The sequence below is a fragment of the Oncorhynchus nerka genome, linkage group LG21 (genome assembly GCF_034236695.1).
Source record: "Oncorhynchus nerka isolate Pitt River linkage group LG21, Oner_Uvic_2.0, whole genome shotgun sequence".
NCBI lineage: Eukaryota > Metazoa > Chordata > Actinopteri > Salmoniformes > Salmonidae > Oncorhynchus > Oncorhynchus nerka.
In genome coordinates, this window is record NC_088416.1 from 976,136 (window position 1) to 994,147 (window position 18,012).

General features: G+C 46.4%; 1 protein-coding gene across 1 annotated transcript in view; it reads right to left on the reverse strand.

The window, feature by feature from the left end:
- Positions 1 to 228: 228 nt before the first annotated feature.
- The window catches only part of LOC115123710 (xylosyltransferase 1-like), a 182,230-nt gene continuing 164,446 nt past the window's right edge, over positions 229 to 18,012 (reverse strand). The window contains exons 10-11 of the mRNA XM_065006175.1: positions 7,024 to 7,357; positions 229 to 3,919 (exon numbers count right to left, since the gene is read on the reverse strand). Coding sequence (XP_064862247.1) covers positions 3,582 to 3,919; positions 7,024 to 7,357 — 672 coding nt within the window. The 3' untranslated portion in view covers positions 229 to 3,581. The remainder of the gene's footprint in view (positions 3,920 to 7,023; positions 7,358 to 18,012) is intronic.

An 18,012-nucleotide genomic window follows, 5' to 3' on the forward strand; every position in this document is an offset into this window, starting at 1 on the left:
GGGTGATTATTAAACAACTGTGGGAATGACTTAACTGTTTGACCGTGCTATCACTTTAATTGTGGTGTAATTGACACTTTGTTTCCATAGTAAAATGCAATTATGGCTACTTAAAAGTGCATAAATAATTGAGAAGGACATGTGTTACAAGGATTTCGTGACAACTCATGTCATAAACTTGAAGTGTTTAAGCATAAAAATCCACACAATAACGAGACAAGATTTAGAGAGAGCTCTTTAATTAAAAAAAAAGCAGTCAGAAAAATGTACCAACAAAAAAAAAATATCCACAAAAATGTAAAAGCGAAAGACAAGAAGGCATGGTATTTACAACAGCGGACATCTTTTTTGGTGTTACAGATTTCATCAAATCACGTCGACTAACTCTTGGTGCTCTTCTTTCACTTTTTGTGGAAAGTAAAAACGACCGTAGCAATTTAATGTTCATAGATGGACAGAACGTTTGAAGAGTCCCCTAGGCAGGAGTATAGATAGATGGCTAAGGCACAGAGTTTCCCTCTGAAACTTTAGGAAACTTTGACGTTTCCCCAGAAGCTTCGGGAAACGTTGAGTTCAGAGACGTTTGTGCAACAGTTGCTGAACAATACATTCCAGCAGAGAGAACAACAATCTGTCATGATGTTCTCTGAAAGGCGAAGAATAATATTAAAAGCTTTACCCAATTCTGAGTCATTCCTTACTCCTTAGATCTGTCCAAAACATTGAAACAGGTTATGTATCTAAAATCAGTCTGTGCCCAACTAGCAACAAGTAACACTAGCTATCAGTTCTTCTTTTACTATAATTCCACTTCATAATCTTTCCACACTGCATCGGTATTTACATAGAATGAGTTTGAAACATATTTTCAATACAAAATATTTATGTACATTTTCTTCATTTTTTTGTAACAAAATAGGACTTTTACATCGAGTAACATATTTCAATTCACTTCTCGAGAATGATAATTGTACTTTTGAACAATGGGCAAAGTTTTCGTCAATTTAAGTATTTGTTTCAATGTGATAATGGCACTGCCAGTAAAAGGAGGTCAGGGTCATATCTGCATCTAGCTGTTAATGTTATTAGCTAGCTAGCTAATACAGAGAAATAGTAATGGTGTCTTTTTGTAGGCACTAAATCCGCCATGGTTTGTTGGACAAAGCCTATGGGAAAATGAATGGCAATTTTGTAGGGTTTTTGGATAAACACTGAAAATAAGGTCTGTGGTAAACACAGGGTTAGGAGATCTTGTACGTTTTGTTCTAGGAGATAATCTTCATCAGTTAACGTCACTTTGTGAATTTTGAAGCATTTATGTAATAAAAAAAGCACATGAATAAAGGTCATGTTAACTGACTGATATTATCTCATAGAACAAAGTGTACTGTATAAGATCTCCTAAGCCTGTGTTAACCTCTGACCTTATTTTCAGTGTTTATCCCAAAACCCCATTCTTTCCCCATAGGAAAGGCTGAACGAACCAGAGGTAACTCACTTCTGGGTTTTAGCACTAGAAGCTGGCGAGCCCTATATAGGCAAAATTGCCCTTCTTTGTAACCATGGCAACAACACACAACAGTTCAAGTTTGAGTGACAGGACTGACACTTATTAGGATCGATACATCCAACAAGGTTCAAGGTGAACTTGGGCCATTGATTAACTCACTAATGATCGCTGATGAGCCCTGGTGAAAACATTCACTTAGCACGTTTGACTGCCAAATCATGTTGACAATCACAGATTGGATTCTAAATTGGGACCAAATTAGGTTGTGAGGAGAATTGAGTTGAAGCCAAACAAGCGAAGCGGCAGATCGTAGTTACCCTCCATGGTGGTTGGAGAAGGGGGCACTGTGCTATAGGCTATGTTTGAACTGTGGTCATCTGAGAGAGAGTCTTGATGGCAGCAAAATAACTTAGCATGTAGTAGAACAGGTGAAAACCAAAGTTACCTGGGCCCAATCCAACAGTTCCTTGATCAAGATACAAGATATAATTCACTATTTGTTTCCATTTTTGCCACAGCATGAACAGCATCATCAATCACTAACATCCTGGTACTGACACGGAACCGAGTAGGAAATGTAACATCACCACGAAATGACTTCAACACACATTTTGGAGAGTTTCTGTCTTTTTTTGTTTACGTCTCTGTTAGGGAGGTTGTCAGGAGGAAGCTGACCTTTCTGTGACCTTTCAGTCCTGGGTGCTTCCCCGTGTTATGAAGACTTGGCAAACAGTCAACGAAAGAACCAAGACAGGAAGAGCTATTCAGACTGGACATCACGGACACACAGGCGGGCATTAGGTTTGTTGCGCCCAAAATAGGTATACAGGTTCATTGGGGCATTGGCCTTTGTAAATAAAGGCAGTTTCTCTTTACAAAAAAATATTTATCGAGCTGCCAAAGCAGCGTTGTAGTCATTTAGTCATTGACTAAAAATATTCTGTATTTATATAAACTTATAAATAAATAGCAACTTGTGGACAACTCACTCCATTCACTCGACAATAACTTTGAGAGATATTCTGTTTCATACTTGCAACATAAACTGTCGTTAAAAACAAATTAACAAAAAATCTTAGAAAAGGAAATGAAAAAATAAGCTTGAGAATGTCTGTTTTCTTGCGAAAGCACAGCTGATATACTTTCATTTCAAGTTTCAGGCTGTCCAGTATGGTGTGATATCAGTGCCAATAGGAACTGAATCTAGTTTCAATCATTCATGAATTGAATTCAACTTCTACTGGCACTAATGCCTCACCATAGTCCAGTCACACCCACACACCTTTCTCCTGTTCAGGCACTGAAAGTCAATAAGTGCCATAGTAACTTTGTCAGTCATACGCAAAGATCGAGGCAAAGAATGTAGCTTTTTTTTTTAAAGATACATCTTCGCGACACCCTCCGAGGTTGCGGTTCAGTCTATCTCCCTACATGTAGGCCAAACCAACCTTGAGAAGCAGGCCTCGTATTCACAAAGCACCTCAGAGTACAAGTGCTGATCTAGGACCAGGTCCCGCCCTGTCTATATAATCATATTCATTATGATTTAAAAGAGAAAACTGATTCTAAATCAGCACTCGTACTCTGAGAGGCTTTGTGAATACGGGCCCAGAACTTGGTCCACTACCAGTGTCGACTATCCTGTTCCACCCGAACACTCTGACTTCTGACTGACTTCTCAATCGCTCTTCCATTTAGCAGCAGACTAGGCGGCCTTACTAGGTGCTTGGCAAAGCAACATTTGTCTCTACGTCGGACACAGCATCAATCACAGTAAACTCAGCGGCGAGATTAAAATGAATACATTGGGAAACAGAACACGACAAAGCCGGCACAAACCCCAAAGAGGAAGACTTCAGGAGTCTGAAACACCACAGAACCTTCCCCAGACATTCTCTTCCTCTTCAACGTTCCTACAACCTCCAACCAACCTTAAAAAAAAACACAACTTCCATCTTTTCTCTTCTTTTCTGATCCATTACGTCAACTGAAAAAAAAGGAGACTTAAAAAATAAATTATTTAAACTTAAGACCGGCAGTGTGGCCTCCCGTCCAGCCGGAGGCGCCACTGCTACCTGATGCGCCCGTCGGTGTGCGGCGGAACCAGCTGGGACTTGGGGTCCGGGCTGAGCGAGCTCCAGGGGGTCTTGGCGCAGGTCTGCATGACGGGGCAGGATGTTCCAGGTCCCCCTGTCATGGAGGTGGAACACACGTCCCCAGCCTCCCACATCGCACCCACCAGGCCGTCTACCCAGTGCTCCAAGGCGGGGCCAGTCAGGGCGGCGTTGCGCTTAGCCTGCTCCACCTGGCCCAGGTGTACAGGGATGTTGAGCACGGGGTTGAGGCCATGGAAACTCTGCTCCATATAACTGTTCTTGGCTGGTCCGTTGTGGAGCTTCAGCGTGTCCTCTGGGGGAGGGAGGGAGAGCGAGCGGGAGAGATGAAGAGAGAGATGAAGAGAGAGATGAAGAGAGAGATGAAGAGAGAGATGAAGCGAGAGAAAGAGGGGGACAAAAATGGATTGTTCATGTTTTATGGTGAGCCTGTCCTGGAGATGGTGTTCATTAATGAGCAGGTAAACAGACAGAGTCATCAAGGGGGAATCTAAGTAGGAAAATCAGTCGAACCACTTTGACTTGATTGTAAAGGGTGGAATGGAACTGTGAACTCATTTGATGAGACTAAACTTTGTGTTACTGGTTAATTACATGCTATTGATTTCTCTAGGGTAAGCCTACGCCACAAAGTGGGAGACTGCACCAAGTGTCTCAATGACTGCACTTAGTGTCTCTTTATGAAACCATTGGAAGCTAGGGGGCAGATAGGACCATCTTCTCACACACCATACATTTATAAGCCTCTTCATACCCTCAAGAGATAAAATAATTTCCTAAGCCACAAATTGGTAAAACAACTCAACGACTGTTCCTCGTGTCTTTTTATAAAGCCATTGGAAGCTAGGGGGCAGAGACGAGACGAGACCATGACCTCATCCCTAAAACTCCTCCACCCTGAAGGTAAAGCTGTACATTCCTCAGTGCTCCTAACACCGGGGCGCTTGCCGTCCCTCCTCAGCCTGGCTATTGTACGCTAGCCCAGCTCTCCTCTCCTCTCCCTCTCTCTCTGTCAGTGCCGGGATCGCACCCTGCTGTTAGCCGCTAGCGTTTTCACGGGCTAGCGACAGAGATGCAGTCAGACACCTGGTTGTTCTGCCAAGCTTGCCACTGCCCGGTGCCAACTACCGACTTTACTGTGTGTGTGTGTGTGTGTGTCTGTGTGTGTGTGTGTGCGTGTGTGTGTGAGGGCCCACGGTGCCAGCGCTAAGCCAGGGCAACAACAGAAGACACACCATAAAGGCTACGTGCAGTAGAAAGACCTGGAAATAGTCAGGGTTGTAAATCTGTATGGGAAGGCTAGAGGCTGTTAGAGCAGGTGGAGAGGAGGCCAAGGCTGTAGGATTACTGTGCCACCACGACCTTCAGGACTATGGGATCTAAGGACATCTAACCCCATCCAACAGGAGTAGGAGCCGGAAGGCTGCTTTCCCAGACACTAAAAAGGATTCTCAATTGAAAGTGCTTCTTTGTCCACGACCAGGCTTAATCCGTGTCTGGGAAACTAGCCCATAAAGGTTTTTATCCTCAATACTGTCTCAATGGATAACTACTGTACTGTAGTCCATATAAGGCCGTTTGATACTGAAGCTCACAGGTTTCCATAGTTTCTATGCTGCAGTGGATCTAGTTTAGGACTACTGTCTGCATTATGGGCCAACTGGGCTATTTTAACCCAAAAAGTTTAGTGTAAAACAATCTAAAGTAGAGCTCAGTGTCGCCTCACTTGGGTAATAAAACATTTCAACAACAGTATAACCTCAGAGAGCATAGCAGTACGTTTCAGGATTATCTTCCATAAACAGTGGAGAAAGGCAGTCGATTTACCCTCATCTCCAAAGTCTTTGGGAGTGAATTTAGCATTCTGACTATGTGCAAGTACAGAGTTTGGAGTTTGAGGGGAAGTGGAGTTAATCAATTTTCTGTTCACATCAACAGGGATTTACAACTGAGAGAAAAAGCAAACGAGCGAACTATCAAACAAACAAAAACACTCATGAACAATTGATGAATATTTTAGCTTCCTCTCTCCTCACTCTCACACATGGCCCCAAACCCCACGGCGCGTCAGGGCAAAGCCTGCTAACTTTTATTTGTTGATTCTGTTCATAATTAAAAATGGTCTCAGTGCGATTATAAAACAGGTCGGGCTGTGAATATGCCTCCACACCGAGGTTAGCATCTCAACTCTCGGGTGACTTTCACAGCAGCCGATTACTCTAGCTAAAACAATAGGGGTCCTGGTCCCTTATAGTTAACACAGGCAGATTGATTTAATTGTGTAATTGTGTTCCTCGGCGTGATATGGAGGTGTTTAACATACTGTTTAGTATGTATGAGAAACACTGAGGGTGATTACGGTCGACTTGGTGACAAACAACTGGGGCTTCCAACAGCTCAGAGGGTTGATTAGAAGGAGCATCGTAAACACAGCAGGGCCTCATGGGAAATGTGCTTTTGTGTTTGCGTGTGTATCCATGATAGGCCTATAACATGACAAGACACACTGCATCAATTATATCACATACATCACAGACTGACACTCATGTGACCTGCACTACATATAGGCCTATCTCTTACCTTGCCGTACAGGCTAGTGCTTGTTAGAAGCCAGTGGTGTGTGTGTGTGTGTGTGTGTGTGTGTGTGTGTGTGTGTGTGTGTGTGTGTGTGTGTGTCTGTACTCTTACCTTGCCGTACAGGCTAGTGCTTGTTATAAGCCAGTGGTGTGTGTGTGTGTGTCTGTGTCTGTACTCTTACCTTGCCGTACAGGCTAGTGCTTGTTATAAGCCAGTGGTGTGTGTGTGTGTGTCTGTGTCTGTACTCTTACCTTGCCGTACAGGCTAGTGCTTGTTATAAGCCAGTGGTGTGTGTGTGTGTGTCTGTGTCTGTACTCTTACCTTGCCGTACAGGCTAGTGCTTGTTATAAGCCAGTGTGTGTGTGTGTGTGTCTGTGGCTGTACTCTTACCTTGCCGTACAGGCTAGTGCTTGTTATAAGCCAGTGGTGTGTGTGTGTGTGTCTGTGTCTGTACTCTTACCTTGCCGTACAGGCTAGTGCTTGTTATAAGCCAGTGGTGTGTGTATGTGTGTGTGTCTGTACTCTTACCTTGCCGTACAGGCTAGTGCTTGTTAGAAGCCAGTGGTGTGTGTGTGTGTCTGTGTGTGTGTGTGTGTGTGTCTGTACTCTTACCTTGCCGTACAGGCTAGTGCTTGTTATAAGCCAGTGGTGTGTGTGTGTGTCTGTGTCTGTACTCTTACCTTGCCGTACAGGCTAGTGCTTGTTAGAAGCCAGTGGTGTGTGTGTGTCTATTGCTGTGGCTGTACTCTTACCTTGCCGTACAGGCTAGTGCTTGTTATAAGCCAGTGGTGTGTGTGTGTGTGTGTGTGTGTGTGTTCTTACCTTGTCTTATAGGCTGATGCTTCATATAAGCCAGCGGACTAATCAGAAACCTCGTCTCGGCCACGGGGCTCCAGTGATGCAACACCCGTATGGTCCACACCCCAGGCCTGAGAGGCTGGTTCAGGGGGGGTCTGTAGTGGGTGTACTCTGCGCTGGCGTCGATCAGGATATCGTAGGTGGCAGCGATGACGTTGGTGGGGTCGATCCACACCACGGTGGCGGTCACGTTGGGGCCCTTGGCCCACCACTGCATCCCGACTGTCTCGTCCATGGGACCCATCAGACCACCGAAGTTACGGAACATGCGCTCTTTGGCATCCCACTCTGTGCCGATCTGAGAGAGGGATGGAGGAAGGGACGGAGGGGGCAAGGCGAGAGAAAAGGGAGTTGTGTAATTAATTCACTGGATCTGAAATGTCCAACCGTGTAATGTATTTCATGCATACTTTGCATACAACATTAACTGAGGCAAATGAAGAACAGAAAAATAGGCTGAATATGAATTCGCCTCTACACTGTAATGTCATAAGAAATTGTAGTTGTGATATAATATGTATCCCACACCATTCATACAACCATCATGGATCATGTCTACTGTACAGACTAGTGATTTCCAGTGCGTACAGATGTGGGATCTTAATTTGATCACCCAGGTCTAAAAAGGCTTTCCACTTTGACATTTTCAGACTTGATTTTCCCTTAGGAATAATGCTGTAGCAAACTGGTTCAAATTAAGATCCTACATCTGTATACTAGTCTCACTTCATCTGTAATGTCAGCATTGATGTGCAGCTTCAAACATTAGTACAGCCATTACCTATCATGTCTAGAGTAGTGCATTATGTGATTTCCAGTATGTCTCATAAGGCTTTATGTAGACTTTCTATGTGTATAGGCTTATACAGGATTTCCAGTATGTCTACGTAAGATAGTCTCAGTTGATGTGTAATGTGAGTGTTGGTTTGCAGCTTCCTGTGTGATCGATAGACAGGCCGACTGAGGCAGCAGTGTATATGTTGAGTGAAGAGCGAACACCTTGAATAACCCTCTGGGGGGCTGGGGATCAATCTATAACAACACAGACAGACAGACAGACAGACAGACAGACAGACAGACAGACAGACAGACAGACAGACAGACAGACAGACAGACAGACAGACAGACAGACAGACAGACAGACAGACAGACAGACAGACAGACAGACAGACAGACAGACAGACAGACAGACAGACAGACAGACAGACAGACAGACAGACAGACAGACAGACAGACAGACAGACAGACAGACAGACAGACAGACAGACAGACAGACAGACAGACAGACAGACAGACAGACAGACAGACAGACAGACAGACAGACAGACAGACAGACAGACAGACAGACAGACAGACAGACAGACAGACAGACAGACAGACAGACAGACAGACAGACAGACAGACAGACAGACAGACAGACAGACAGACAGACAGACAGACAGACAGACAGACAGACAGACAGACAGACAGACAGACAGACAGACAGACAGACAGACAGACAGACAGAGAGAGAGAGAGGAAATAAAGACTTAGAAAGAGAGAGACAGACAAACAGAGAGAGAGAGAGAGAGAGAGAGGGGAAATAAAGACTTAGAAAGAGAGAGACAGAGAGACAGACAAACAGAGAGAGAGAGAGAGAGAGAGAGGGGAAATAAAGACTTAGAAAGAGAGAGACAGAGAGACAGACAAACAGAGAGAGAGAGAGAGAGAGAGAGAGAGGAAATAAAGACTTAGAAAGAGAGAGACAGAGAGACAGACAAACAGAGAGAGAGAGAGAGAGAGAGAGAGAGAGGGGAAATAAAGACTTAGAAAGAGAGAGACAGAGAGACAGACAAACAGAGAGAGAGAGAGAGAGAGAGAGAGAGAGGAAATAAAGACTTAGAAAGAGAGAGACAGAGAGACAGACAAACAGAGAGAGAGATGGGAAGATGAAAAGCCCTAACTCCATTTAATGCGGTTAAGACTATTGCTGGAGGGGAGAGAGGTGAGAGATGAATAACTTAAGATACTGACAGAAATAGAGAGAGATGGAGAATACAGGCAGAGAGAGCATGATGATATAAAGTGACGATACAAAACATTAGACTGACCAGGTGAATCCAGGTCAAAGCTATGATCGCTTATTGCTGTCACTTGTTAAATCCACTTCAATCAGTGTAGATGAAGGAGAGGAGACAGGTTAAATAATCATTTTTAAGCCTCGAGACAATTGAGACAGGGATTGTGTTTGCGTGCCATGCAGAGGGTGAACGGGCAAGACAAAAGCTTGAAGTGCCTTTGAACGGGGTATGCAAGTAGGTGCCAGGGACACCGGTTTGTGTCAAGAACTGCAACGCTGCTGGGTTTTTCACGCTCCACAGTTTCCCATGTGTATCAAGAATGGTTCACCACCCAAAGGACATCTAGCCAACTTGACACAAATGTGGGAAGCATTGGGGTCAACATTGGCCAGCATCCTAATGGAACGCTTTCGACACCTTAGGGTTTCTTAATGTTTGGTATAAGGTACTCACACAGAGGACTATAAATAGTGAGATGGATGGACAGAGAGTGTAGGAGGACAGAGAGTGAAGATCAGAGAGTGAAGGTCAGAGATAGTGAAGGAGGACAGAGAGAAAGAGGATGCAGATTAATCTAAGGTGCTTGTGGAAACATGAGGAGGGAAGATGATGATGAGGAGGGATAATGAGGAGGGATGATGAGGAGGGATGATGAGGAGAGATGATGAAGAGGGATGATGAATAGGGATGATGATGAGGGTGATGAGGGATGATGATGATGAGGGATGATGATGATGAGGATGAGGGATGACGAGGAGGAGGGTTGATGAGGAGGGATGGTGAAGGCTTGAGGATATGCTCATCCTTACACCCAGTGATTAACACCAGCCCACAGATCAATGGGCTGACTGGAACACTCCACTCAATATTAGGCCGACTGAGAAATGAGTCTATACACTATAAATAGACTCAACCTCCACAGAGAAATTAGTGGTGTGGTGTGGTGCGGTGTGTGTGTGTGTGTGTCACGATGTCGGAAAACATATACTGTGAGAGGATCTTGGCTTTCACTTTAATTCACTCTTGACATTAGTGTGTGTGTGTGTGTGTGTGTGTGTGTGTGTGTGTGTGTGTGTGTGTGTGTGTGTGTGTGTGTGTTTTGTACTTTGTAAAGTGAGTTTTGTAAAGTGATGGACTTTGGTAATTAAATTTTGTAATTTAACTGACCTCTATTCTCTCTATCAAAACTAGATTTTCCTTGTGTGTCTGTGTGTACGTGTGTGTATGTGTGTTTGTGTGTGTGTGTGTTTGTGGTTGTGTGTGTGTGTGTGTGTTTTCACACTGCCTGAGCCATAAGTGGATCTTGCCAGCCTGTGATGCACTTCCATAATTCAATTTTGTAATTCAACTGACCTGTATTTTCTCAACCAAAACCATATTTTCCTTGTGTTTGTGTGTATGTGTGTGTGTTTGTGGTTGTGTGTGTGGTTGTGTGTATGTGTGTTTTCACACTGCCTGAGCCATAAGTGGATCTTGCCAGCCTGTGATGCACTTCCATAATTCAATTTTGTAATTCAACTGACCTGTATTTTCTCAACCAAAACTATATTTTCCTTGTGGTTGTGTGTATGTGTGTGTTTCACAATGTCTGCAACAACAACTGGAGGATATTGCCCTGCCTCCCTTCAATTCAATTCACCTCAATTTAGTGTGCAAAATTGGTACCCTTCAACTCAATAATGTTACCGACCCCTATTTTCTCTACCAAACTACTACTTTCCCTGTTAGTACCCTCAACATCCTTAACTAGAACGTCTATCAGCTATGCTATTCATTCTCTGCAGGTCTGAAAGAGTATCCCTCATGCTAATTCATTATAATCTATTCTATTCTTATTGATTCTATTCTATTTCAGTCTATTCAAAGTGTTTTCCTCACTGGCATTTCACACCATATACATCACATTGATTGTCAGTGGTTTGATTCTAGGCCACAGACTGAAATCAAAAGCGTATTGACTGAGGAAATGCAACTATAACCCATTGGCTGCAGGCTACCGCCTCCCAACTCTAAATTGTTCTGTGAGAAATCTGGGTAAGGTACTATGGGCATAGATAACATTGGATTTCAGTAATGGTTTTGGCTCAATTCTATTTCAATTCCATCAATTCAGGAAGTGAATGGAAATGCAATATTCTCATTGAAAATGAATCATACTTTCATATCATGAATTGGAATTTGAATGAATCTCCTGAAGCGACTGTATTCTGGTTCAAACTGTCACTGGAGAGTGTAGACAAACAGTAACACAGCTACAAATCCGCAGTTCATTGAGTGTACGACCGTACTGACCACCTGAGAACCGGTCAAACAGGGATTAACCTCTGACCCACTTCAGGTTCATCCGATGACCTCCGACCTTTTCTCTACACTTCACGTCAAACCCTGGTCCAACACCTCAGCTTGTTTAAGTGTATGATCTTAACTCACACTTGACTTAGTGACAGCACAGTAGTACTACTGCTACCAGCCACCCCTGTCCTTCACTGCTGATCTGGCAACCCTGGAGTCAAACACAGTCGGCTTGTGTGACCTAAATTCACACTTAGAGCACAAGTAGTAGGCTATGAGGCTACCATCCAGCCTCTCTCCTTTACCTTTGATCTGGCAACCCTAACTCAAGACCCTTCCTCACTTTAAACCTGTGGCAACTGTTGCTCAAGACCTGTAAACCATCACTGGTTCCCGAGTCAAACCCCTCGCCCTGTAGCATGCATCCCCTTTTCATTCCCTCACCCTGTAGCATGCATCCCCTTTTCATTCCCTCACCCTGTAGCATGCATCCCATTTTCATTCCCTCACCCTGTAGCATGCATCCCTTTCTCATTCCCTCGCCCTGTAGCATGCATCCCTTTCTCATTCCCTCACCCTGTAGCATGCATCCCCTTCTCATTCCCTCACCCTGTAGCATGCATCCCTTTTTCATTCCCTCACCCTGTAGCATGCATCCCCTTCTCATTCTCTCACCCTGTAGCATGCATGCCTTTTTCATTCCCTCACCCTGTAGCATGCATCCCTTTCTCATTCCCTCACCCTGTAGCATGCATCCCTTTCTCATTCCCTCACCCTGTAGCATGCATCCCCTTCTCATTCCCTCACCCTGTAGCATGCATCCCTTTTTCATTCCCTCACCCTGTAGCATGCATCCCCTTTTCATTCCCTCACCCTGTAGCATGCATCCCCTTTTCATTCCCTCACCCTGTAGCATGCATCCCCTTTTCATTCCCTCACCCTGTAGCATGCATCCCCTTCTCATTCCCTCACCCTGTAGCATGCATCCCCTTTTCATTCCCTCACCCTGTAGCATGCATCCCCTTTTCATTCCCTCACCCTGTAGCGTGCATCCCCTTTTCATTCCCTCACCCTGTAGCATGCATCCCCTTTCCATTCCCTCACCCTGTAGCATGCATCCCTTTCTCATTCCCTCACCCTGTAGCATGCATCCCCTTTTCATTCCCTCACCCTGTAGCATGCATCCCCTTTTCATTCCCTCACCCTGTAGCATGCATCCCCTTTTCATTCCCTCACCCTGTAGCATGCATCCCTTTCTCATTCCCTCACCCTGTAGCATGCATCCCCTTTTCATTCCCTCACCCTGTAGCATACATCCCCTTTTCATTCCCTCACCCTGTAGCATGCATCCCTTTTTCATTCCCTCACCCTGTAGCATGCATCCTCTTTTCATTCCCTCACCCTGTAGCATGCATCCCTTTTCATTCCCTCACCCTGTAGCATGCATCCCCTTTTCATTCCCTCACCCTGTATTATGCATCCCTTTTTCATTCCCTCACCCTGTAGCATGCATCCCTTTCTCATTCCCTCACCCTGTAGCATGCATCCCCTTTTCATTCCCTCACCCTGTAGCATGCATCCCCTTTTCATTCCCTCACCCTGTAGCATGCATCCCTTTCTCATTCCCTCACCCTGTAGCATGCATCCCCTTTTTCATTCCCTCACCCTGTAGCATGCATCCCCTTTTCATTCCCTCACCCTGTAGCATGCATCCCCTTTTCATTCCCTCACCCTGTAGCATGCATCCCTTTTCATTCCCTCACCCTGTAGCATGCATCCCCTTTTCATTCCCTCACCCTGTAGCATGCATCCCTTTTCATTCCCTCACCCTGTAGCATGCATCCCCTTTTCATTCCCTCACCCTGTAGCATGCATCCCCTTTCCATTCCCTCACCCTGTAGCATGCATCCCCTTTTCATTCCCTCACCCTGTAGCATGCATCCCTTTTCATTCCCTCACCCTGTAGCATGCATCCCCCTTTTCATTCCCTCACCCTGTAGCATGCATCCCCTTTTTCATTCCCTCACCCTGTAGCATGCATCCCTTTCTCATTCCCTCACCCTGTAGCATGCATCCCCTTTTCATTCCCTCACCCTGTAGCATGCATCCCCTTTTTCATTCCCTCACCCTGTAGCATGCATCCCCTTTTCATTCCCTCACCCTGTAGCATGCATCCCCTTTTCATTCCCCCACCCTGTAGCATGCATCCCCTTTTTCATTCCCTCACCCTGTAGCATGCATCCCCTTTTCATTCCCTCACCCTGTAGCATGCATCCCCTTTCCATTCCCTCACCCTGTAGCATGCATCCCCTTTCCATTCCCTCACCCTGTAGCATGCATCCCCTTTTCATTCCCTCACCCTGTAGCATACATCCCCCTTTCATTCCCTCACCCTGTATCATACATCCCCCTTTCATTCCCTCACCCTGTAGCATGCATCCCCTTTTCATTCCCTCACCCTGTAGCATGCATCCCTTTTTCAGTCCCTCACTCTGTAGCATGCATCCCTTTCTCATTCCCTCACCCTGTAGCATGCATCCCCTTTTCATTCCCTCACCCTGTTTCATGCATCCCTTTTTCATTCCCTCACCCTGTATCATGCATCCCTTTCTCATTCCCTCACCCTGTAGCATGCATCCCCTTTTCATTCCCTCACCCTGTAGCATGCATCCCCTTTTCATTCCCTCACCCTGTAGCATACATCCCCCTTTCATTCCCTCACCCTGTAGCATACATCCCCCTTTCATTCCCTCACCCTGTAGCATGCATCCCCTTTTCATTCCCTCACCCTGTAGCATGCATCCCCTTTTCATTCCCTCACCCTGTAGCATGCATCCCTTTTTCATTCCCTCACTCTGTAGCATGCATCCCTTTTCATTCCCTCACCCTGTAGCATGCATCCCCTTTTCATTCCCTCACCCTGTAGCATGCATCCCCTTTCCATTCCCTCACCCTGTAGTATGCATCCCCCTTTTCATTCCCTCACCCTGTAGCATGCATCACTTTTTCATTCCCTCACCCTGTAGCATGCATCCCCTTTTCATTCCCTCACCCTGTAGCATGCATCCCCTTTTCATTCCCTCACCCTGTAGCATGCATCCCCTTTTCATTCCCTCGCCCTGTTTCATGCATCCCTTTTTCAGTCCCTCACCCTGTAGCATGCATCCCTTTCTCATTCCCTCACCCTGTAGCATGCATCCCCTTTTCATTCCCTCACCCTGTTTCATGCATCCCTTTTTCATTCCCTCACCCTGTAGCATGCATCCCTTTCTCATTCCCTCACCCTGTAGCATGCATCCCCTTTTCATTCCCTCACCCTGTAGCATGCATCCCCTTTTCATTCCCTCACCCTGTAGCATGCATCCCCTTTCCATTCCCTCACCCTGTAGCATGCATCCCCTTTCCATTCCCTCACCCTGTAGCATGCATCCCCTTTTCATTCCCTCACCCTGTAGCATGCATCCCCCTTTCATTCCCTCACCCTGTAGCATACATCCCCTTTTCATTCCCTCACCCTGTAGCATACATCCCCTTTTCATTCCCTCACCCTGTAGCATGCATCCCATTTTTCATTCCCTCACCCTGTAGCATGCATCCCCTTTTTCATTCCCTCACCCTGTAGCATGCATCCCTTTTTCATTCCCTCACCATGTAGCATGCATCCCCTTTTCATTCCCTCACCCTGTAGCATGCATCCCCTTTTCATTCCCTCACCCTGTAGCATGCATCCCCTTTTCATTCCCTCACCCTGTAGCATGCATCCCCTTTTCATTCCCTCACCCTGTAGCATGCATCCCCTTTTCATTCCCTCACCCTGTAGCATGCATCCCTTTTCATTCCCTCACCCTGTAGCATGCATCCCTTTTCATTCCCTCACCCTGTAGCATGCATCCCCTTTTCATTCCCTCACCCTGTAGCATGCATCCCTTTTCATTCCCTCACCCTGTAGCATGCATCCCCTTTCCATTCCCTCACCCTGTAGCATGCATCCCCTTTTCATTCCCTCACCCTGTAGCATGCATCCCTTTTTCAGTCCCTCACTCTGTAGCATGCATCCCTTTCTCATTCCCTCACCCTGTAGCATGCATCCCCTTTTCATTCCCTCACCCTGTTTCATGCATCCCTTTTTCATTCCCTCACCCTGTAGCATGCATCCCTTTCTCATTCCCTCACCCTGTAGCATGCATCCCCTTTTCATTCCCTCACCCTGTAGCATGCATCCCCTTTTCATTCCCTCACCCTGTAGCATACATCCCCCTTTCATTCCCTCACCCTGTAGCATACATCCCCCTTTCATTCCCTCACCCTGTAGCATGCATCCCCTTTTCATTCCCTCACCCTGTAGCATGCATCCCCTTTTCATTCCCTCACCCTGTAGCATGCATCCCTTTTTCATTCCCTCACTCTGTAGCATGCATCCCTTTTCATTCCCTCACCCTGTAGCATGCATCCCCTTTTCATTCCCTCACCCTGTAGCATGCATCCCCTTTTCATTCCCTCACCCTGTAGCATGCATCCCCTTTCCATTCCCTCACCCTGTAGCATGCATCCCCTTTCCATTCCCTCACCCTGTAGCATGCATCCCCTTTTCATTCCCTCACCCTGTAGCATGCATCCCCCTTTCATTCCCTCACCCTGTAGCATACATCCCCTTTTCATTCCCTCACCCTGTAGCATGCATCCCATTTTTCATTCCCTCACCCTGTAGCATGCATCCCCTTTTTCATTTCCTCACCCTGTAGCATGCATCCCTTTTTCATTCCCTCACCACTTTTTCACTTCATTTCATTACAGTCCCAACGGTGTGATTTGTTTGATCGTAGCTAGCTACATAGCTAGCTACATAGCCGTCTTTGTTTCAAAGATAATTGTGTAGTCTAGAGCGATTTTCTAGGTTAGTTAGCCAGCTATTGTCGTTCTCCTACGCAACGTAACGTAACCAACATTGCTAGCTAGCCAGCTAGCTCCCGATAAGCAGCATTGGTAGAAACTTCACACTCAACGGTACGACTTGATTAGGGTAGTGTCAACAACGCAGCTAGCCTACCCCAGCAGTACTCTATCATTTTAATCATTTTAGTCAATTAGATTCTTGCTACGTAAGCTTAACTTTCTGAACATTCGAGACGTGTAGTCCACTTGTCATTCCAATCTCCTCTGCATTAGCGTAGCCTCTTCTCTAGCCTGTCAACTATGTGTCTGTCTATCCCTGTTCTCTCCTCTCTGCACAGACCATACAAACGCTCCACACCGCATGGCCGCAGCCACCCTAATCTGGTGGTCCCAGCGCGCACGACCCACGTGGAGTTCCAGGTCTCCGGTAGCCTCTGGAACTGCCGATCTGCGGCCAACAAGGCAGAGTTCATCTCAGCCTATGTCTCCCTCCAGTCCCTCGACTTCTTGGCTCTGACGGAAACATGGATCACCACAGACAACACCGCTACTCCTACTGCTCTCTCTTCGTCCGCCCACGTGCTCTCGCACACCCGAGAGCTTCTGGTCAGCGGGGTGGTGGCACCGGGATCCTCATCTCTCCCAAGTGGTCATTCTCTCTTTCTCCCCTTACCCATCTGTCTATCGCCTCCTTTGAATTCCATGCTGTCACAGTTACCAGCCCTTTCAAGCTTAACATCCTTATCATTTATCGCCCTCCAGGTTCCCTCGGAGAGTTCATCAATGAGCTTGATGCCTTGATTAGCTCCTTTCCTGAGGACGGCTCACCTCTCACAGTTCTGGGCGACTTTAACCTCCCCACGTCTACCTTTGACTCATTCCTCTCTGCCTCCTTCTTTCCACTCCTCTCCTCTTTTGACCTCACCCTCTCACCTTCCCCCCTACTCACAAGGCAGGCAATACGCTCGACCTCATCTTTACTAGATGCTGTTCCTCCACTAACCTCATTGCAACTCCCCTCCAAGTCTCCGACCACTACCTTGTATCCTTTTCCCTCTCGCTCTCATCCAACACTTCCCACACTGCCCCTACTCGGATGGTATCGCGCCGTCCCAACCTTCGCTCTCTCTCCCCGCTACTCTCTCCTCTTCCATCCTATCATCTCTTCCCTCTGCTCAAACCTTCTCCAACCTATCTCCTGATTCTGCCTCCTCAACCCTCCTCTCCTCCCTTTCTGCATCCTTTGACTCTCTATGTCCCCTATCCTCCAGGCCGGCTCGGTCCTCCCCTCCCGCTCTGTGGCTCGACGACTCATTGCGAGCTCACAGAACAGGGCTCCGGGCAGCCGAGCGGAAATGGAGGAAAACTCGCCTCCCTGCAGACCTGGCATCCTTTCACTCCCTCCTCTCTACATTTTCCTCCTCTGTCTCTGCTGCTAAAGCCACTTTCTACTCTAAATTCCAAGCATCTGCCTCTAACCCTAGGAAGCTCTTTGCCACCTTCTCCTCCTCTTGAATCCTCCTCCCCTCCCCCCTCCTCCCTCTCTGCAGATGACTTCGTCAACCATTTTGAAAAAAAGGTCGACGACATCCGATCCCCTCGTTTGCTAAGTCAAACGACACCGCTCAGTTCTGCTCACACTGCCCTACCCTGTGCTCTGACCTCTTTCTCCCCTCTCTCTCCAGATGACATCTCACGTCTTGCGGCC